This window comes from Cricetulus griseus (assembly GCF_003668045.3).
Source record: "Cricetulus griseus strain 17A/GY chromosome 1 unlocalized genomic scaffold, alternate assembly CriGri-PICRH-1.0 chr1_0, whole genome shotgun sequence".
Lineage (NCBI taxonomy): Eukaryota > Metazoa > Chordata > Mammalia > Rodentia > Cricetidae > Cricetulus > Cricetulus griseus.
The window spans coordinates 177,882,906-177,907,114 of record NW_023276806.1 but is presented as its reverse complement, the minus strand read 5'-3'; the positions used below and the strand labels follow the sequence as shown (position 1 = coordinate 177,907,114).

At 38.0% G+C, this 24,209-nt stretch overlaps 1 protein-coding gene across 3 annotated transcripts in view; it reads left to right on the top strand.

Moving 5' to 3' along the window:
• The window catches only part of Cacna2d1 (calcium voltage-gated channel auxiliary subunit alpha2delta 1), a 423,872-nt gene that overhangs the window by 71,025 nt on the left and 328,638 nt on the right, over positions 1-24,209 (top strand). For all 3 annotated transcript variants that reach the window (XR_003480718.2, XM_027393485.2, XM_027393486.2), the window contains exons 2-3: positions 2,796-2,877; positions 11,765-11,881. Coding sequence is in view for 2 of the 3 variants with exons in the window: in XM_027393485.2 (XP_027249286.1) it covers positions 2,796-2,877; positions 11,765-11,881 (199 nt within the window). In the remaining variant the exon portion in view is untranslated. The remainder of the gene's footprint in view (positions 1-2,795; positions 2,878-11,764; positions 11,882-24,209) is intronic.

Here is a 24,209-nt window from a genome sequence, read left to right as displayed (position 1 = left end):
CTTCTTAAGTAGCTACTGTTGTGAATATTTGAAGGGGTTAATGATGATATGTTATTTCAAGGATGAGAATTTGGCATGGTTATTTCTAGCAAATGTCACAGAAGGAAACAGAACTTAAGAAGGGGCCATTTGCTTCCTGCCCCCCTTTTTTTCCTACCTGTAGCAAGTCAAATATATTCTTTTGGGAGGAGTGTTCTTTATGTATTAAACCTGAGAAATAGGCTTGATCACCACAGATGGGTAACTTGAGCTTCAGTGACCCTGAATATAAACAAACTCTAAAGGAACCCTAATCCTTCACTCCATACTAGCCCTCACCTAGCCTGTGTCTCTTGGTAGCATTTCTGGGGTTTGTTTTTCAAGTCCAGATATTCATTTTTCCCGTTGACTCCTCACACTTTGTCTTTGGTCAGTGCACTTTACTTTCTTGTCCAGTCTCCATGTGCATGAAAAATGAGTAAAACATTTATGCTGTTCATTTGTTAATTAGCTCTTACATTAACTAGGTTCTTAGAGGCAGTCAAAGAGCTTATGTAAGACCAAAGGGGGTGGGAGTGGGTGCAGGGCCTTTCTTTCTCCCTATAGCTCTCCCTCCAGCCTCTATACCTTAGTATTTAGGCATTAAATTGCTCTCTCCAGACACCAAAACATTTCCCAGTCACCACATTCTTATTCTGTTTCTCCTTTGCCTAGACTTAGTTTTAATTCCAGTTGAGTCTCTGTCTTTTTAGTATTCTTTTTAGCAGATTGTAGAGCTTATTGAATGGTGTCACAAATAGAAAATATGAAGTTGATTTTAGTGGTATGTGATGTAGCTTATTTAATATAAATGTTATATTTTCTGAATTTCTTCCAGCTTCTGTAATATTTTAAGAAAAACTAGGTACCAGTTAAAGAACAGTATCTATCAAAAAAAGAGGCTTGCCCTTCTACAGCATTCTTGACAGATTGTCAGTTGGGGCAGAGAGGAATGGATGGGTTCTGAATACCTTCTCAGCCCCAAAATGAATGGCTTGCCTCTGTGAGCATCACTAGTGACAGTGCACTCAGGTGGCAAGGTGGCATGCAGATGACATCAGTGTGGCGTGTATCAGTGTTCAGGAATATATTCTCATGCATGCATACGTGTGTTCACATTCTATTTCTCTCTTTCTCCCTTTCTCCCCTGTCACTTCCAGCTTCCTAACAGGTCTTACTGCTTGTCAATATTAGGAATCATGTTTGAAAGATGATTAATTCTCTCTAGAGTCTAAGACTTACTCATTAACTATGTATGCAGTCAAAGTCTGATTTAAATTAGAAAGTACTATCGTAGTCTTTGTCTATACGCTTATGTATGTTTTATCTTCTAGTATAAAAGTGGGCATATTATTGTTTATCTAATAACATTTGATTAGTAGGCAGAATATTGTTTATCTAATCACAATTGGGTTAGTCTTTATACCGTTTTTCAGATAAGTATACATATTTATAAATAGTATAAATTATAACATTAGGATGATATTACTTACAACATTTATTTTGATGTTTTCCTCAATTTTATTTTATGTTGTTTTTTATGGTTATTTACCTTTTCCTCTCCTATTCATACAGAATTACTGACCAAATGCTTATCTTGATTTCATTTGTGCTAACACATTATTGTTTTGTTGTCTTTTATTTACTAAGCAGTTAGTTGCTCCTGTAAATCATTACCTCATCATCTTTATGATCAACTTTGTTTTCTTTCCTTCTTTCACCCCTATTCTTTTATGTGTTCACCCAGACATTATTTCAATCTTGGATTCATGTGGTGTTTAATTTTCTTTATTCTGTCTCTGAAGTGAAGATGATGATTTGATGAACTGTTGAAATTCACGTTGAAGGAGGAGAAGACACACATATTTCACGTTCCTTGATTCAAATTCATAAGTTCAAATTCGAACATAAATCACCTCCTACGCATTCATATTGGGCTGTCCATGTTTCCTTATGCTTGCCCGAAGAAAAAGACTACACATTTGAGACCTGTAGCACGCTGATGGCACGTAGGGATGAAGTGAAAATTAAACTGCATTGATCAGAGTGATGAACACTGGGTGGTTCTCTGATTTAGATGTTTCTAAAATATAGTGATAGTGATAGTTCATGATTCAAGAAACTGACTGCATTCAAGAATGCATCTGAAAGTTTGAGCTTAAATATTGAAGGAACAATTTTCAAGTAAAACATTGCTTTGAAAACCCTGGCACTATCCAGCCACTCAGAACCTCAGTGCTGCTGGGGAAATAAATTGCTCTTAGACTTTGTGTACTGAGACATTTGAAACCTGTGATTTCTAGTAGTTAAAAACTGACGGTATAATTTTGCAGACTCATTTTATGATCACAAAATACAGTTTATGTGTATTTTTGAATACTGTACTTAGTAACGATTTTCTTGAAATTGTCATGAGTGAGCAAATGTTTACCCCTCTTGATTTCCAAGCTGCCCTGTCATTTTTCTCATTTTGATTTGGGGTCTTTCAGCATCCAGAAGGGTATATGCACATGCAGTGTAAGAGCCAAATGAATATAAATAACTCCAACAAAAATACATTTTAAAAATCAAAACTCCACTGTAATAAAGGTTCAGTAGGCTTTTGTTGTTTGGTTTTATTATTGTTTTCAGTTTGAAGGTGGAATGGGGAGGTGTTCTTAGTGGGAACTGGGAGGGAGAATGAAATATAACTATATGAAGTTATGTATATAAAATATTAACACATTAGCGTTACATGCTAGAAATCTGATAGAAGTTTCTTCCTTCTGATCCCACAGTATCAAGTCATGGGTGGATAAGATGCAAGAAGATCTTGTCACACTGGCCAAAACAGCAAGTGGAGTGACTCAACTTGCAGATGTGAGTACTCCTTCATTGTTAATTTTCTGCTTCTTTTGAATGCACTTAAGCCTTTTAAGAAACTGTAGCTCTGTATTACAGAGAGTATATGATTCATGTGTGGTTATCATAGTGAAATTTTGTGGTAGCCCCGGCACAGTGCTAGTTATTGGAAATCAGAATGGCATGGCAAACAGTGAAACTGATAAGCAACACCCTCTCACCCAAATACAGATTTAGATGCCATACACTTTTTAGAACTCTGCTTCCAGGGGCTGGAGAGATGGCTTAGTGGTTAGGAACACTGTCTGCTCTTCCAGAGGTCCTGAGTTCAACTCCCAGCAACGACATGGTGGCTCACAACCATCTATAATGAGATCTCATGCCCTCTTTGGTGTGTAGGCATACATAATAAACAAACAAATATTAAACAGAACAAAACAAACCTATGCTTTCCGTCTTCAGAACTTGTTTTAGAATTTCCCAATAAAAGTGACTAAGTATAGTTTAAATGTCATTAGTGTAAACACTTCTTCACTCCTTTTTTTTTTGAGACAGGGTTTCTTTGTGGCTTTGGAGACTGTCCTGCAACTAGCTCTTGTAGACCAGGTTGGTCTCGAACTCACAGAGATCCACTTGCCTCTGCCTCCCAAGTGCTGGGATTAAAGGTGTGCGCCACCAAGCCTGGCCTTCTTTACTCTTTGAGGATGGATTTTACTTTAAATATTTGAAATGTGTTTATAGTGTCATTGAGATGTGTATAAAGGTTTTGATGCACAAAATGGAGACACCACTAAAGGCAAATTATTCACAAAATTTCTAAACTGGCCATGAGAGTTACTCTAAAAAGAGTTTGGAAAGCGATTGGATTATATAATAGAAACATTATTTAGCAGATTAGACATATTTCTGTAAGTATTCTGTGTGATTATTACAAATTAAATGTCCTTTTAAAGTTCTCACTGAATAAAAATCTGTAAATATTTTCATCCTGTGTTCTTAGTCAAATATGGAATGCCTTTAATATTCCTACCCTGTGATGTGTTAATCAGATGAAATTATATAAAAAGAGTTTCATGGATAGGGATATGGCTTGGAACCAGGCATGTTCAGGAGTTTGATTTAATTTTTTTCATGTATATGAAAGGGAAGTTATTACCTAATTGTAAAATTTTTTTAATGGTTCACATTCACCTATGGATGGAAGTGATTTTCTTATAATTTTTACTACAGTCATAGTAAATAGGTCATGTGTGGTCAGGTTGGGAATTTTCCTTGACGATCATGGCAAGTGCTCAAGCAGCTTTGCATTTTGTGGCATTTTGTAAACTATATTTCCCAGTTGGGAATGTTCCACATGCATAGTAATGTTCTTCTTTGGGAGAAACTGGAATATGTAGTTAACCTATATATCAGAAATTCCCAGTGAAAACCTGTTAAGTAAATACTTCAAAAATGATCCTAGAATGTAATGTGCTTTCCATCCCTTCTTTATGCTGTTTATACCTGATTTGATAATCTAAAACTTCTGCACCGTGGGGATGGTGACAGGTATGATGGAGAGCAGTTCCATTGCATGTGTGCTCGCCACACTGGGGGACATCACTTTAGGTGTATAAGATACGTAGCTGTCAAGGAATTTCAGTTTACTCCGATCCCTGAGATGTCTCCTTATGTTTATGTGGATATTCAGAAATCTGAGGAAAGCTGAAATCTGAAGCACTTTCAGTCCCATGTTTCTGAGGAGGCATACTCACCTGGTATCTGCAAGATATTTGGGGATGAAACGTGTTTCTTGTGAATATTGATGGTCTCTAGTGCTGGGACACACAGACATAAGGAAGGTCTAGAAATATGAGTATGTGCCAGTGTTGGGTAGTATGTGAACCTCTTCTATTTAAGGGTACGATTGGTAGACACAAATATTATTTGTTTATTTTCACATTTATAGATTTAAAATGACTATGGGGAAAACTTTCATTCACCTACAGTGACAAGTGGCTGATTCTCCTGTAAAGTTTTAGAACTGTTATAGGCAAGTTAAGATAAAAAAAAGCAATTTCTAGGGGCTTCTCCTTCCACCACTCCTTTCTTAGCCTCCCAATTCTCACCTAGTTGATGTCCTTGGTACTCCTGCTGTGTGAAATTTGTCTTTCAGAACTTATTTTCTCTTCTACTTCAAGAAATCCTCATACAAAAAAGTCTCATTTGCTTTCAACTATGCTCTTCTGTATAGAAAATTCTCAATACTAATGATTGGGTTAACGGCTTTCATTTAGTAGAACATAGAATGAAGAAGATAAAGTCTAGATATTTTGTTTGTGAGACACTGACCATGATATAGTGACAGAAAAATTCTAAGGAATCACATAGTGTATGCTGTGGGGTGATGTGAGCGAGGGGGACTCATTGCTGGAAAAATAAGTCGGAGATTAAGCATAAGAGGAGATGCTTGATCTCGTCTGCCTCATTTCTTTTCCTAGCAAAAAGGTTCATGATATGTGCCAAGGAGGGGTTTTATTTCTTTCTTTCATTTTTTTTATCTCCCATAGGAATTTAAAGCTAAAATTAGCTGAAGAATTCCAAAACTGGGAAAGCATTTTGAGCTGAGATTGGAGGCATTTTGAACAGTGTGTTGCATTGGTGTTTGTTTTATGCAGTGCTGGGGATCCAGCCCAAGGCTTTGTGTGGTGGATGAGCTCCTCTGGAGCTGTACTTCTTGGGCAGTGCTAGAAGAATGGTGGCCCCAGAAGTTGAGCACATGGCAGAATTTATTGAGTCCCAGGATTGAAAGTCACCATTGCAGAAATAGTGCTTCTTCCTGAGTTACTTATTTTCAATTGGCTTCATAGGTACAACTGTTTTGAGTGTAAAGGCAAGAGCCATTGTAATTAGCTATATTATTAATGTATATATATTAGCTATATTATTATTATATATTTGCTATTTTATTGATGTATAAATATTTGGAATTTTATGAAAATTGTTTTATGAGATCATAAAATATTGTTCAAGGGAAAATAATAAATAATGTTGAGTGAGTTCTATACTTTAAATTTTCCTACATGAATATAATTATGTTGTATTAAAGGTCAAGTTTAGGGGCTGGGGAAGTGGCTTGTGGCTACAGTGCTTGCTTCACAAACTAGGTAGCCATAGTTTGAGTCTCCAGCACTCATGAAATGCCAGGTGGGCATGGCAGCCTGCTTGTAATTCAGTCTCAGGAGCAAAGATGGAAATCCTGCACCAAACTGATGAGTGGACCAGACAAATTCTTCCAAATGGTGTCATTTCCCAGCCTTCATTTAAAGTAGTGATTCTCAACCTGTTGGTCATAACCCTTAGGTGTGTCACACATCAGATGGATATCTTGCATATAGGATATTTGTGTTATGATTTATAACATTAGCAAAATTGCAGGTATGAAGTGGCAATGAAAATAAATTTACGGTTGGGTCACTACAGCTTGAGGAACTGTATGGAAGGGTCACAGCATTAGAAAGGTTGAGAACAACAGATCTAATGGAAAGGTGTTGGGAAAGAGGCTCTCAGTCTTTTAGTTGTAAGATATTCACACTGCAGTGGGCAAAAATTGATTATAATGTTCCGTGCAATTAGAAAAGTCAAGAGGGGCATCTTTATCCAGAATGCTCAACCAAAATTCTACCAATGAAAGAGGTCAGAGCAAATAGCATGTGATAAATAGCTCTTGCTAAGAAAGTGCTTAAGACATGATTGCACAAAGCTGGAGCTGTGATTACAAAATTTACGTAGTATTGTCTATGAAACAAGACAAAAATCATAATATTTATGGACAGCATGGAATTTCTTTTCCTTTTTACAGTGCTGGAGTTTGAGGCCTGGGTCTTATGCATGCTAGGCAAGCATTCAATTCCACTGCAGGAAACATGTGCCCCCTTAAGCCATTAAATCACAGACTATTGCAAATATCCTCTGTCACTTCTCAATGTGTGCACACAAACATTCTATCAAAGGAGATAGTGACTGAGATGATCAAGGGAGAATTTGATGTTTAATATCTAACACATTTTCAAGTTGAAGTCTTCATTGTAGTTTTTGTTTGTTTGCTTGTGTTTCAAGACAAGATTTCTCTGTGTAACAGCCCTAGCTGCTCTTGTGGAACTAGCTCTGTAGATCAGGCTGGCCTTGAACTCATAGAGATTCACCTGCCTCTGCCTCCAGAGTGCAGGGATTTAAGGCATGTACTACTACTTCTCAGCTCATGATATTCTTGAAAACCACTTCTATGAATTCATAAAACATTCACAAGCATTCACCTCTTTCCTTAGTCTACTGAAAAGTATTTTATCTCAATGATATTCTGAAAATTTGGCTCCTATCCAAATGAGGAGACACTCGAAATGAATGGGCTCTGTAGTCATGAGAATTTGCTTCATGCAAATGTTTTCTAAAAATAAATGGATGAGTAAAATCTATTGTTTGTCTTTCCTGTGCCATTCATTTCTGAATCTGCAAATGTTGTATCAACAGGGGAGAGAATCCTGGCAGTATGTCACAGTACCTCAGTCATTGTATTTGATTGCTCCTGCCACCTACACCCCAGGGAAAGTGAGCCATACAAGGAGATACAGGCACCTGGGAGATGTGTTGTGTCTTCTGTGGACATTTGCCTTCACATCTCCTCCTTTCTCTTTGGTCCTTTCTCTGTCTTTACCAGGGGAAGAGTTTGAGGTTGTTATTTACATTGGCTCAGGGGAAATTTGTAAGGCCTTGGTTTCAGCAAGGTCTCTGGGTTTGGGGGAAATAGCTTGCTTCTGAGAAGGAAGTCTAGTCCAGAGACAAGGCAACTCTGCAGGTTGATTGTGATCGGCCCTCAGCTCTTACCTGACAGTTCTCATTGCATTAAGATCTGAACTCACTGCATTAAAGTTTTATTGCAAGGGCTTGGAAATAGCTCCCGTAGTAAAGTGCTTGCTGTACATGCCTGAAGACCCGAGTTCAGGTCCCCTGCACTCTCATAAAAAGCCAGGTACAGCATCACAGGATTGTTATTTCAGCCTGGAGTTTATCTGCTTACTATTGGTTCTTCAAGCCCTACTTTGTAAGTCCCTGGACATATACTGAGACTGTCTCCTGGCTGATGTACTGATACTTAACTCTTAGGTTCTCCATCACTTACCTCAAAGGATATATCCTTGCATGCTGTGAGACCCAATAGTACTTAGTGGCTTAGAGTTGCTTTGTAACTGACTCATTTTGCCTAATCATGCCAGGTTACCTTTTAAAGTCTGTTGCTCTGGGACATAGGCTTGCTCTTTTATAATGAAATGAAGCTCAAACTCCCCTTACTCGGATATCCCAAAACCTTAACAAAAACGACAGCTATGGTTGGTTAAATGTAATTTTACCTTTTGATAAAGTGAAAAATTAATGTTATATGTGAAACATCTATATATAGAATGCATTGCTTACAAAACTAGCTGTTTATAATGATCTTCTTGGGATATATATAGCATTTCATGGCATATTGCTGAGTATTATAATTTCCAAAATGTTTCTTTGGGAATTCTGGTAAAAATTATAAGTGGGGCACTTTGTATATAATATATTTGTGTTGTTTTAAAAACTATTACTTTTGGCTGGGCAGTGGTGGTCCACACCTTTAATCCCAGCACTCGGGAGGCAGAGGCAGGCAGATCTCTGTGAGTTCCAGGCCGGCCTGGTCTTCAAAGAGAGTTCCAGGACAGTCTCCAAAACCTTCCGTGAAACCCGGTCTCAAAAAACAAAACAAGCGAACCAACAAAAACCCAAAGACTATTACTTTCAAGATTATGTTGGAAGTAGTTTAAGAAGTTTTTGGTGAAAAAGACTTAAAAACTATAACCTGTATTATTATCATAACAAAACTTGGTTTTTAAATGTAACAGTGAAAAGCATTCAGTACCGTTAAGAGTTTGAGCAAGAAAGAAAGCACAGGAGATGAGCTTCTCCTCGTTAAGGCCATGTCAGGTGTAGCCATCAGAGAATTTGCACTGTGAAGTACTGAAGCATCTTAGTGTGTCCTGATGCAGATCGTCTTGTCATGAGTTCTCTTTATGCTCTACATTCTTTCTAATCGACAAACAGATGCCATTGTCACTGTATGTGAAGCACTGGAATTATTCTACTACAGCCCTGACTAGTACCAAAACCTGTACTATTTCCAATAAAAATCTTCTAAACGGATAACTTTCCTAAGATTTCCCAATATCTCTGATAATGAATACTATCAGGCTTTTTAAAACCACAAAGATGGAGATAGTTTTTTCAGTGAGTGATTTTATAATATTGATTCACTTTTATTGACTAAGAGTATTCCAATTCTCGTTTTCTATATAAAAGAGTATACTTGGGTGTTTACACTGACACTACAGGCTTAAGCTTCCTTAACTATATATATTAAAGTGTTATGAAGCAGATTTCAATTTCATTTCTTGTGTTAGCCAGGTTTCTGTTACTATATGAAACACTCAATGTAATTAACTGTCACAGAGTGAAAGTGCTATAGACTCATGGCCATGAAACAAAAGAGAAAAGACGGGAGGTGTGGGTGCCTCCAGTCCCGTCTAAGAGCATTTCCCCAAAGCTCCAAAGAGCTTGCAATAGGCCCCACCCCCCAAAAGTTCCAGTGCCTCCAAATAGTATCACTTTAACACATGAGCAATTAGGGGACAGTAACATTTAAACTGTGGTATTTCCTAAGTATTTAAAAACAATACCATTTATTCTTACAGATACCTAGTGACATGTCTGGCACATGCTGTAACTTAATAAATGCCCACCTGAATCCATCTCCAATAATTGTGGGGCATATTTTACACTCCCTATACTACAAGGAAGACATACTTTGTGGAGAAATGCACAAGCTATTCATGATACAAGCATCAGTACATTTCGCACCAATTAGCCCTATTGTACTTACTACAGAACTAACTGTCCTGGATCAATTAAAATGATGTTGAGGTTTATCTATTTGTAACTTGAATCAATTAATCAATTCAAGTATTGATTTTCTAGAATCTCATTTTAGTCCAGAATAAAAGAGGTTCATGTTGGGTGGAAATCTTCAAGGATAGCTCGGGTGTTTAGGACAGGACATGATAATCCCTCCTCTGAAAGCAAAAGCCATCTGGTGATATGCAGGAGACCTGGGTGAAACCAATTAGGAGGAATTTTAATCCACAAAACTAATCTTCCTGGAATATTTTTTCTTTGATTTTTTTTTTTTTTAGTTCACTAGGAACAAGCTTGCTTCACATGTCAATCCCTTTTCCCTCTCACTTCCTCCTCCAGCCCCCACCAGTCCTCCATTCCATCCCCCCTCCGCTTCCCAGGGAGGGTATAGCCCTCCATGTGGGCTCCCCAAAGTCCACCACATCATCCTGGGCCAGGCCTAGGCTCTCCCCCATGTGTCTTGTTCCTGGAATATTTTTAATGAAAATCTTCAAGTTCAGTGTTCAAAGGACTTCAAAGTTCACATAAACTGATTATTTTAAGAGCACATGGTGACTTAAACCTTTAAAAATACTATTTAGCTAGCAATGTGTTAATATTTATAGTTATAGGGACATAGGAATATGTTTCAATGGCCAAGTGCTTTCCTACCACTGGTATCCCCCTGAGATCACTCTTTAGCATTTTCCATGCCCCAGAGTGTATACATAAATAAGTGTGTGTGTGTGTGTGTGTGTGTGTGTGTGTGTGTGTGTGTGTGTGTGTGTCCTCATTGAAAACTAACATTCTCTTTGATAGATAAATGTCAGAGGGTATATGCAGTTGAAGCGAGCATTCGTCATCTGTGCTCAGCTGGGGCCAGCCTTTAGAACCTGTAAAGCCTAATTGATGCCAGAACAAAAGCAAGTGGCACTGGTTCTGGTACATGCCTGGATTCACTTTCACAAGGCAATAAAAAGCTGCCAGGCCCTGGCTTTAAAGAGGGTTTAGTCATGCATGTGAGCCCCATCTGCTCAGTGCATGGGGATTTCCTTCTCAGGTCAGCCCTCTAGGCAAACACAGTCACTGCCCCCCCCCTGCCCCCAGTTTCTCCTCCCCTGCTGTGAGTGCACAGGTTTTTGTGAACCAGGTGCTGCCTATGCCACTAGAGCAAAATCCTTCTGCAGACACTAGGATGAGCCAGAAATGAGGTTGGGTCTTAATTTTAATGGACTACCTTAACTTTGCCTTAGTTTATTCAGTGATATAAATGAAAAATACTCAAACAGAAAATGCCCGCATTTAACATGATAAAAAGAAAACCACCATTACGAAGTTATCCACAGCCTTAACATTGACTCCAGTGCTTTCAACTTTTCAACTTCTGTAGATGTGAACTCTCTTGGACGGTCTCCATTCACTTCTGTGAACCACAGTAGGGGATTCATGCTCCTTCTCTCATTTCTTCTCTCCTCTCTCCATAAACTGAAGAAGCAAACTTACCCTTTATGCCCATTGTAGGGGAGAATGGCATGAAGACTCCTGTAGTTCATCTGGTCTGACCTAACTCAGGCTTTGACCTTGTTCAGAGATGTTTGCCTTGTATAACATCTGGTGTATGGGTTTCTCTTTATTTTCCAGGGTGCCTACCTGAAAATGAGGGTGACAGTTAATACCAAGTTCTGAAGCTGGGCTGACAGAAAAGCTTCAGAACCACACAATGTACATGTGAACTGTTGTGACCCATATCTTATAATTAGTGACCTAACCTATTATTTCTGCAAACTAGTAGTCTTACAGTAAATTTACGTTTATTTCTGTATGCTTTTCTGGTGTATATATGAACTCTTTAAAAGAGTCATGATGAAGAAACAGTTTTTTGTTTGCCTGTTTTTGGAAATCTACAAGCCAAATAAATAGCCATTGCTCTTATTTTTTTTTTCATTTGACACAGATTTATGAAAAATATCAAGAGTTGTATACTGTGGAGCCAAATAATGCACGCCAGCTAGTGGAAATTGCAGCAAGAGACATTGAGAAACTCCTGAGCAACCGATCTAAGGCTCTGGTGGTGAGTTTAGCTTGTGTTTTCTCTTTATGTTTCTTGCTGTGTTTGAGCTTTTTACTTAGTGTACTTTTTTCTCTTACTGTGTTCAACTGATAAATTCATGATATTAATGTGAATCCCAAATAAACAGATACTTTTCTTCTACCTGTTGCTTTATTTGTATTATATTATCCTTTTCTTTCATAAGTGATGTATATTTAACCGATACATGCAAATTTATACATGTGTCATTATACATTATAATCTGTTGAACACATTTTAATGTATACTAAGACATAATCTCATTATTATTACTAGTACATAAACTGTTGTGCTCTCCTATTTCATAATTCCACATTCCTACCAAAGTGTCCAGGGTGCCACTTCTGACCTTTAAAAGAAGTTTTCCCTCTTATACCTGCTTTGCTATACAATTTTTAAAATTTTGCTCATGTTTTAGTAATATATCATTCTTTATGTCACCTTCAGAGTCTTGCTTGTCTTCACCCACACTGTGTTTGTATGGTCCACTGACTTTTATTTAGCTTTATTTTATATATAATTGCAGTTCTGCATTATTCTGATAGAACTTAGGGGAGGACTAAGGCTGTGGATTGTATCAAATCCTAATCCCGCATATAGAGTGTCCATGGAAGACACCCCATCAGACAGAGATTCATAATCCTTTGTGTAAAGTTATAGAATATTTCCATATAGCCTACATAAATCTTTCTGAATTCTCTAAATCATCTCTAAATTAATGATAGTCCCTAAGCAATGCAAATGATGCATGAGTGTTCTGCATACTCTGTTGTTTAAGAAACAATGACAGGAAATATTCTGTACATGTTCTATACTAATCCAATTTTAAAAGTTGCTTTCTATCGATGATAGATTGAATTGGCTGATGAGTCCATTGATCTAATTATACTGAATTTTTTCTATGATCAAGGTTTAGTCATAAACTGACATGTGAGATTAATACAACTATCACTAATAAAACTATAGTTAAGTAATCAAAGTGGCCTCCAAATATCTTGCTCAACTGTGCTCACCCATCTTGTGATGATTTAAGAAGACTCAGGCCTAAGTGGTGACATGAGGTGGAAGCACTAGGCAGTGTGCTATCACAAAGACTGTAAGAACAGTGAGACTGGAACTGGAGAGATGGTTCAGCAGTTAAGAGCACTGACTGTTCTTCCAGAGGTCCTGAGTTCAATTCCTGGCAACCACATGGTGGCTCACAACCACCTTGAATGAGATCTGGTGCCCTCTGCTGGCATGCAGTCAGAAGACTGTATACATAATAAATAAAATCAAAGAAGAAGAAGAAGAAGAAGAAGAAGAAGAAGAAGAAGAAGAAGAAGAAGAAGAAGAAGAAGAAGAAGAGTGAGACTGTCACAGGCCTGTGAAAACTGGGGTGGCCATTATACTAAATGACTGCATAAAAGTATGGAATGAGGTTTTATGATAGTATTCAGGATGGCATGAAATTTAAAATGTATGTAATAATCATTTCCAGAATTTTACTGTTAACATTTTCAGGCTATGTATGAACATAGGTTATGGAAACAATGGAAAATAAAACCACACATGATAAAGGATGGTTATATTCAGTCAGATGCTAATTGAGGAGTGTTACAGATTCAGCTCAGGAGAGTAGGCTTGACAGACAAAGGTGAATTTACAACAGTTCTTCAGATCTGAAGAGGAAGAACTTTCAGTCTGAGATGTATATGCATTCAATCACTACCCTTTAGTCTCCAGTGAAATATCTGTTTATATCATTTTCACATTTGTATTCTTTTAGTTTATTTATAGATGGTTAGTTCTTGGTGTTATGTAAGCTAGCTAATTTTTGTTTGTGGATTTTGTTGTCTTCATTGTGTATTTTGCTAAATTCTTCATTTTAATGTAGTCAAACTATTCCAGAGTGTTCTAATAATTCCTCCATTACTATTAAATCATATACAAAATTTCACAATATGATTAGTTTTAAAGGTTCCTAAGTTTTGTTTTCCACATCTGAGTATTCAATACATTTGCAGCAGAACTGGGATATAATTGCAGGTTTCAGTTTAACCTTTTTTGCAGATGACTTTCCCATGCCCATATATTGTGCAGTCTCCCTTCCTCTATTAACCCCTGGTTCCTGTGCTAATCAGCTTTTTGGGGGGGGCGGGGTTGAGACAGGCTTTGGAGGCTGTCCTGGAACTAGCTCTTGTAGACCAGGCTAGTTGTCTCCAACTCACTGAGATCCTCCTGCCTCTACCTCCCGAGTGCGGTGATTAAAGGTGTACTCCACCACTGGCCAGTGCAAATGTATTTTTAAAGACGTTCCTTCATGCTACTAGAGCTTATTTTTATCCAAATAATATAGCTTCAGTGTGTAATTAATCTGAGAAATCTAAGCTGGAATTTTGTTTTTGATATTATTATTTATTCAGAAAACTTTGGGAAATACTTTATATCTCCAAACAGTTATCTTGGTCTTCAAATTTCTGTGTGCATTCTTAGACACTGATAAATCTTTTGGTCATGGCTCTTAAGGCATCTACAGTCTGATCTTGTTGTAAGGTAGTAGAAATATCTATTGTTATATATGGTTTATCAAATTTCTAGTTCAATATTTATTATAATTTAAAATATTTAGCAACTTTACCCAGGGTAAAGGTGAACTTATTAAATGTATTATTATCTCCAATTTTCTTGAGATTAATATCACTTTAAAACAGAGATATAAATGTTTGCAACCTAATCTTTAATAGCATTAAGGCATTTCTACTTAAGTGCTTAAGATCCTGGTAACATCTGTAAGATACTGTTGAATGAAGTCTGTCCATCTTGTCTTTATCACATTGCCATGGGGCTTTTGAGACTTTCTCTGATTTCTCATGTTTGGTTGAAGTTAAAGACAGCTGATGTATTATTTGAGTTCTGTGGGGGATCAGTGATGATATTACTTGCATGATAGCAGAGTACAGGAGTCGTGATGGATAATTAACATAGAATTCCTTAGGTCTAGGAGACAGGTTCATGTTTGTTTTCATACTGTTCTTTATTTAACTTATTTGATTCCATAATAATAGAAAAGTTGATTTCACAGGGAAATATTTCTAAGTTAATTGAAACACAGGAGCTCTAGTAGGCTGTGAATGAATGGAAGGTGGCATTTTTAATTCACTTCCGATTTTGTTGTAGGCTATGGGAAGGGAGGCATCTAGATTAAAGCAGCTTTAATTGACCAAGTGTTGTACTTACTTTCTTTTATACAAAATCTAGTTGAAAAATCATGAACATGCAAATAAAGATGTAGATGATAGAACTTCATATCAGGTAGACTTTCTTGATGGCTGATTACTAAATAAAATGAGCTAATGATTCCTCGAAGTAACACCATGGTGGGAGATACTATTTATTATTAGAGTCACTTTTCAGTGTAGAAATTGGGTCTTTCAGGGCTCTTGCCCAAGGAAATGTATCTAATAAGTAATGTATTCAGTGCTTCCAGACTTTAGTGTGCACACATCCAGTGTGGTTCTGGTTAAAATGCTGATTTTATTGAGTAGACTGAGCTGGGATTCTTCTCTAATAAGCTTCCAGGTGGTGTGGATGTGTCCTTTATGAAGCCATTTGGGCTGTCAGGAGATGAGAGGAGGCAAATTCAGTTGTTTCTGAAGTCAGTCACCCTTTGTGTACTAAACAAGTCTATCCTTTGTCTGAAGAAGTGTAAAACAGAAAGCAGGAAATGAAAATCAAATATACTTGTTGAATTTTTAGTTCTACTTTTTAATTTGGAAGAGTGATTATGAGTGCTCTAAAGATATGTTACAATTGCTATCATTCATTTGTATTGTTGCTTATAGATACCCCATTTCTACAAATATCCTAATTTAATCTTTTATGGCAACACTGATAAATTCAGTCATCTTATTTTTAAGATTTATTTATTCTATAGCTAATTTTTTTCTAAAATTTTCCTCAGAAATATCTTGGAAACTGGATCAATATGACTGTCCTTGTAATTGGATTACTTGTAACACAACTTTGGATCTAATGATGTTTAGGAGTAAAAGTGAAATAATCATTTAATATCGCTGTTAGCATGCATTTCAGCATGAACTAGGCTGAAATGTCTGCGTGTGTTAATGAGCACTCCATGGCAGAAAGCTTTTCAACAAAACAATCCAATGGTGTCCCCTTGAGATGGATGTAAATGAAATCGGTGGTCTCTTTGTTCAACAACTGGCTGAGCCAAGGGAACTGCTTGGAAATGAAGGTCTCTAGGCATTTTGTTAAGAGAAAATTGGATCAAAGTTAAAATAAACAAATTTTTCACTTGACACTTTTCCAATTATGGCATATACTTTTCCTCTTTGTCCCAGTAACTTTAATTACAATGGCCCCAAATTATTATGATGCTGTATATATTGTAATTTGCTCTACTTCTTACTTGGTATTCAAGGTAAGAGCTGGAAATGAAAAGGAAAAAAAAATGATAAATATTTTTTAACTCACTATGACATTTTTTGTATGTTTCTGGAAGGACTAGAATATCATCGAACTGAATAGTTTAACTATGTTTCTTAAGCTGTTAGGCAAATAGTTTTTCATTTCTTACATGTTATTGTGTTTCTCTGGTGAAGATGTAAACAAACTACATTTCACTGCATCCAGGGCATCAGCAACACTCTGTTGCAGGGCTTTCTTTGGACCTCCAGCTCCAAATAATGACATGGATACTTCATAAGTTATGAAAGCTTGACCATATCTTAAGCTTGTTCAAGCTAGCTCTTGAAACTTATATTAACCTGTTTATATTAATCTAAGCTCTGCCATGTGGCTCCTTACCTCTCTCCAGTACAGTAAGTTCAACTTCCTCTCCATATAACTGGTGAATTCCTCACACCTGTCTCAGATTCTTCACCCAAGTTCTTCTCTCTCCCCAGAAGTCTGGCCTACCCTCTGCTGCCTAGCTATTGGACATTCAGTCCTTCATTAAACCAGTCAGAAGGTACCTTAGGCAGGTGAGGTAAAACAAAAACATCATCACACAGCACGATCAAATATCCCCCAAAGAAGAATCAGATGAAACAATTCCATCCAAACCTAGTCTATCGAACCAACAAGTTATTTGTGTTACTTAAAGAGCGTAGGTGACTCAGCATACTGCATCACTGAGCAGCAATCCCAGAATGGGTGATGAGTCAGGAAATCCATATCAGTAGATTTCCCTGCACAGCTTGCTTGTTCTTCATGGAAGTTCCACTGAAGAGCCTCATATACTCCAGCAATTGTTCATTGCTTATATAATCTCATGGAAGGACCTCATGAATATTATTACATTCGTATGAATTGCTGTAACTTTAACTTGATCTCAGAATAATGATCAACATGAATAATTATTTTCTTCCATATGAGGTTGGATGCTTGCCTACAGTGTCACAGTAGCAGTTACAAACTCTCAGCAGTTTGACTAGTGTAGGGAGCCGTCCCTGCATTCTCCATTACAAGATGGCGCCTGCATCCGACGGGCACCGAATGGAAAGTTACCCAGCACCTGCGCGCATTAACTTTACATTCGGTGCCAATGCTTCTCTACAGTAACTGTCTACTGCAAAAAAGAGTTTTCGTCAAGGATCAACGCTGACATCAGTATTAATCTATAGATGTAATGAGGAATGTTTAGAAGGCACTGATAGGTACTTCATATTTCCTCAACAAAATAATGAAGGTAGCCTCCACACTGTGCCGTATTTGGGATTCTAGGTCTTAAATCCAATGAGAAAGCAGTTGGTTGCACCTGTAATTGTTATGCCACTATTGTACAAGTGGGTTAACTCTTGCTTAACCAAGGAAACCTTTTGGTAACAATTTTCTTCCAGTATCTTGAAAAGTATCCACAATGCTTCAAACCCAGCAAGCAGGCAGTGACTTTTCAGCTGAGTTACAACTTAATTTTTAGATGTTCTGCAGCCAAAGGACGAAGTGTATTCTGAAGTAGGCTTTCACTCTATGGTTTGGCATGAAAGCTACAGTATTATGTGGGGTGCTTGAATAGCCTTTCTGGTCTACAAGTCAGGAGAAGTAACTCACTTTCGACAGTGACATGTTCATTCAACAACTTTGGCTCCTGGAAAGCACCCTTTTTACCTTTGCAATGTATTATATTATTTCAGATTAACTGCTACTTTCACTGCTCTTCTGAACAAACCTTTGAATCTGTAAGACACCTTAGGATTATATCTAAAATGAAAACCTTTTTATGAAATGTGTGCATAATCTCTGAAGGACCACTGTCCTGTATTCTAAGCAAGTGTCAGTGTTTGAGGTGCAGTAGCAATATTAATATTAAAAACTATTTTAGCAAGTTCAATACCAGCAGGACAATATCCTAGTACTTGAATCCGTTCTGTGAAATGTTGTGGATGGGTGAAATTGCCATCCATATATAGCTCTCTCTCTCTCAGTGTGTGTGTTTGTTTGTGTGTGTATATATAACATATTTTAGTGGGTTATTGCCTACCCTTATGAAAAGCTTGATCCTTTCCACCTGTACTACTGGGTTATTTTTGCCTTCTTTCACTCTTTTCATGGACATTACTCAGGCTTTAAGGCTTTTCATATGCTCAAAACCAAGGAAGGTTTCTTTCTGTTAGAAAGTTCTTTAAGAACTGCCTTACACGAATTGCCATACATTATTTTGAGTAACTTGGACAAGCCCACTTGTCTGACTTTCTTTCATTCTGTGCTCATTTCATGTTACTGTCTCATTGAGCTCTACCAGAGCCCCCCTTCCTTGTAAGGACTTCATTTTGTCATAGGCTTCATCAAAGGCAGTAAAGTCCTATACCTCTACCAAGGTTCCCTATGGTGTAACTTTTTTATTAGATCTAACGTGAACCCATTTTTAACCATCCAAGCCTACTGGACACCAAACACCACTTTTCTCACACCAAATTTTCTCAGTAATACATGTTCTCCATTAATTGTCTTCCAGCCTTTAAGATTCATGGGAACTGCAGCTGGCAAAAAACATGTATTTTCAGTGGCTTCTATGATCTTGTGCTTTAGGGGCTGATTTTTTTCTTGGGTGCCCTCAGTTTACCAAGTCTTTGTCTCAAGGAAGGTTAAGTAGTATTTTGGCTAAAAAGATCTGCTTCCATGGCACCCAGATTGATGCCATCCAAACCCTGTTTCACAGCCTTGTGAACCAAGCTGTGAATATTCTAACTTCTTATTTAATGTTTTCAGGGCTGGTGAGGTGGCTCAGTGGGTACAGAAAATGTCATTCAAGTCTGGCCAACCACATCTGATCCCCAGAACTCACATAAAGGTGAAAGGATAGAATCAATTTCACAAAGTTGTCCTCTGACTTTTACATGCCTGTCATGTCACATGTTTCCTTCCCCCCAATGACAACAATACTATCACTGATAATTATAGACTTAAAAAAGCCTCTCCCAATGTAAGCAATTCAGATACAAAATATTCCTTAGGTGTGTTTTTCTCTACTGAGCCATTATTAAAGCCCATGTCTGCATGCTGGATCATGCATTTTTTTCCTTCTACATTAGTAAGCAGGCTTGAGGGGCATTTTCTGTCTCTTCTAGAACTTCCTTCCTGCTCATTGCCAGAATCTCAGGAGATTCAAGTTATTGGAGACCAGTGAGGACTGATTAGGACAAATTTAATTTGTACTCTTTTTTATGAAGTGCTCTGTTAGCTCTAAGAAAATGGCAAGAAAATACCTCCATCTCATTCTCTGCCTTTTTCTACATTTCCTGATAAATCAGAGGATTCTGGCTGCAGCATCCATATGTCTTTTCCACATTGTAATTCCTTACATAAGGAGGTAATTTGTGAGCAGACAGTTTAATGTCAATTGCCTGTATAGGTTGCACAGGTGGTGTAACCATTATTATAATCAGCTTACAGAGCATCCCATGCTTCTTTCAGAGACTGTAGTGTATTCTCTACTTGCTACTTGGGGGTATCTCTGTATTTACTTGGTAGATCTCTATCAACAAGTAGGCTTGATACCCCATATTGGGTAGAGAAAAATGGGTACCGTGGGATTCTCCCCATAGATGATCCCTCTTCATGTTATTTCTACATGCCTTAATTCCTATAGCAAGGTCACTCAACAGCCTAAGGAGACACACTATCTCATACTACCTTGTGCAAAAGTAGCCATATGTGGTTTGCCATTGTTGATGCTTCACACATAAACAGATCACCCTCAGTTCCATGTTGTATAGTGGGGGGCCATGCAGCTCTTCCTCACCTTTGCTTCTTTGGATCCCTATTTGTGTGCTAGTTGCAGTAAGATATTTCCCCCGAGGGACATGAACATGTGCCTCTTCGCCCCAAAATGGCAGTTCAAAAGTAAAATTCTGCCTAAATCTGGCTTGCTGAATGAAGGAATTTATGGTGCTTACTTACAAGAACATTTGTGAAGAATTATTTATGGGAATATGGATGGTTCAGGTAGCTGTATCACTAGGAAGCTCAATAGAGCATTAGTGGTGATACATGAAATATGCATCATTTGAGTGCCCTGCATAATTTGCAGGCAGTTTCACTGGGAGTCAGCTTTTTTCTAGAGTTGATTACTATATATAACTCATAGGATCTTTGGTGTAATGTGAGTTTTCTGCTTCGGCTGGTCCCTCGATCCTTGAGCCCCAAATGAACACACGTAATTTATATTAATTATGAAACTGTTGGCCGATGACTAGGGCTTCTTATTGGCTAGCTTTGTCTTAATTATTAACCCATTTCTTTTAATCCAAGTATTTCCACATGGTCTTATCTTACCAGTGGAGGGTCTGGACCTCTTACTTCTTTGCAGTCTTACATGGCATCTAACTCTTGACTACATTTCCCTGAATTCTCCTCATCTCCTAGACCTGCCTATCTTGCTGCTCTATTGGCTGAACAGTACTTTATTCATCAACCAATAAGAGAAACATATACAGAAGGATATCCAGGCATCACTTTGGAGTCTTAAAATTTTCTTGTTAATCCAAGTGAATTTCTTGTCAGTTTTACTCCTCTGTTAGAGAATGCCTCAATCCAGAGGAAGTAGCTACATGGAGCCAGTAGGATTTGTGAATATGTAGATGTCCAAGTCTTCATCTCTGGTGGATTCGGAAACATAAAAGGGTAGTCAAAGAAAAATTAAACCCAGGCAAATGAGAAAAGAGTACAAGGAAGTACTATGAAATTATGTAGTGGTACAGAGAATAATTTAAAGTTTATTGAATTTAGATAAAAGAAATCGCAGGTTTACTCTTGTGAGAACATATGATGAAGGTTGTTCTTGATTGTCTGAGAATGGAGGACAGATAAGCATGCTATGGTCAGCAGAGAAACTCTCTGATACACTAGGAGATAACAGGAGACCACAGAGTGAATGTTGGAAGGATGGTTTCCAGTAAAGCAAGTTAGACAAGGTAATGGAATTTATCTTTAAAAAGATACTGAGGTCCATCAGTTAGGGAATGTTACTATTAAATATAAAGTAAACAAATAAGGTAGAGGAAAAAGTTGAAAGGCATACTTCATGCACACTTAATTTCTTGATCAAGGAGGCATTATTGCATACAAAAAACAGACTTGCAGATGTTGGAGGTTGGGGCAAAGGATTGGGATAATAAAGTAAAAATGAAGATAGAAGGAAGTTGTAATTTAAATAACTAATGAATAAAATATGCTTTACTAACATTGTACAGAGCAAGGATACAAAATGCCCTTCATTGACATCTAAGAAACAAAAGAATTTCGCAGCAGCCCCCAAATTATGCTTGTGCATATATATGTGTGCATGTGTATTTTAGTCCTTGGACCAAGACCTTTCCGGAGAGTTTAAACCTATCCACATTAAAAAAAAAAAAAAAACCAAGAGAAAGATTCCCCAGGAAAAGAATGTGAAGTGTGGTTCCATTTCTTTATTCCAGGAAAAAAATGCACTTCTTCTCTTTATCTAATCATATTGTGAATGTCTTTGAGAGGATTACTCAGAAAGCTAGTATGTCCAAGTCAGTGATTTGAAAATGCAGACTAGGTAGTCCACCATTCATTTTGCAAAGCTGAAATGCTTTGATTCAGTGCATGCCTATGAGAGCTAAAAGTGAAGCCCCAGGTTAGAATTTCTGATTATTGATAGAGCACTGAGGAGAGAGCCCACTGAGCGTGGGCTTCCACACACCTGAGGAGAGAGTCCACTAATTGCAGGATTCCACACTCCTGAGGAAAGAGTCCACTGAGCACAGGCTTCCATATACCTGAGAAGAGAGTCTACTGTGTTCAGGCTTCCACACACCTGAGGAAAGAGTCCACTGAGCACCCCATTCCACATACCTGAGGAGAGAGTCCACTGTGTGAATGCTTCCACACACCTGAGGTTAGAGTACACTTAGCACAGGCTTCCACACTACTGAGTAGAGAGTCCACTGAGCACAGGCTTTCACACACCTGAGGAGAAAGTCCACTGAGAACAGGCTTCCAGACTACTGAGGAGAGAGTCCACTGATTGCAGGTTTCCAGACTACTGAGGAGAGAGTCCACTGATTGCAGGCTTCCACACTACTGAGGAGAGAGTTCACTGAGCACAGGCTTCCACACACCTCAGGAGAGTCCACTGAGTGCAGGCTTCCATGCAAACCTGGGCAGAAGTGCAGCTCATAGGAGGAGCTGTTCTAGAATTCCATCTCACAGAACTTCATACCAGGGCAAAGGAGATCAGCTAATGGAGGGTAAAAATACTGTGTTATCTAAGAACTGTGTGTTGAGGCTGTGAAGTCAAGAGTGTGGCAGTTCAAAGTCTTGGGTAAGACTAGACAATCCAGGAAAAGTGTCCCAAGAGAGAAACAGTGTTAAGCATACATTGATTCTAGGGCATCAACACAAAAGACAGTCAAGAAACAACCTGCGGTGGCCAGATTTCTCATAGGACATTGGGAACCACTCTCCATGAGCTGGAGATAAGGCTCAGGATGGGCTCTGGAGACACTCTGGGGATGAAAGTGAATGCCTGCTGTACCCTACCTAACATTTCTCTCAAAACAGTGTTAAGCTGACAGTGGGTTTTTAAATGGATTTTTATTTATTTGCCTATTTGTTATTTTAAGAGTTAGGTGCTCAACTTGTCCTGGTTGTTTCTGAACTCCTAGGCTTGTGTAATCTTCCTGCTTCAGTTTCCAAAGTAGCCGGGATGTGAGGTGTGTACCACTCTACCAGCTTCAATGAATTTTAAATCAGTTTAGGCTTCCGGTTTTCAACCAAAATTACATGATTTAATTGAATGAATGAGAGTTTTTAGGAATGAAACATTTGTATATAGTGATTAATGTAAGCTGTGAAACCTCTAAAGTGACCTCCTATTCAGTATGCGTAGTAGACAGCCTGAGGAAAAGGTAATTTAAGTAGATCGTAGGTTTATTTCCCTCACGCAAGAAGAGATTTCTAGAAGTTACTTTTCCTCTGGTATTCTGTTCCTTACTTGTATCTGACTCTATATGAGCGCTCTCTCTCTCTCTCTCTCTCTCTCTCTCTCTCTCTCTCTCTCTCTCTCTCGTGTGTGTGTTTTACACTAGTGCTGTAATGTTTATTGGGACCAGTGCCTCTCTTAATAAAAATATCTATGCTATAGCAGCTTGGGGCTATTCAGATTTAACGTGAATTTTAGGGAAGAATTCTGTCGAAAATTTGTTTTAAGGAATAAAAGAAAAAGGAACTAATATTTACCATTTACTGAGCATTGCTGAGGTCCACAGCCATCCCCAGGCTCCTTTGATATTGCTAACATGGTGTCTCCTCTGTAGACTCAGTTCACATGTTCCCACCTTATGAATGAGATAGGCAATTTCAGAGAAATCTGCAATTTCTCATGGTTACTGAGTTAGAAAACAATTCATAATCGGCTGTGTATCTCCACTAGATCTTCATGTTTACCTCTGTGCCCTTTTAGGAGTTTAAAGGTTTGTGAGATCAACTCATTTAATTTTCACAGTGCATTGCGGGAGACTAAAACAGATTGCATGACTTCACTAAATCATTTATGAAAGGAGAAGTTAAGATGTAAGTTCTTTTATGTAGCTTACCTCACTCCTAGCCATATGTGCTACTTCAGTTCTGCTAGCCAAAATTTATTTGTCCTGTCAAGTCAAAGCATTCTGTCCAGGTGGCATTAACTATTAGGATCAAGAAAGTCATACTAATAATGCCTCCACTGGGCCCCATGGGACCATGGTGTTTAAGGTTTATGAAGTAAGCATTTTCACAGATTTCATCAGCTCTCTGAATCCAATGGCGGTAGAGTTTGCCTAGTTTTTTTTTTTGCCAAATT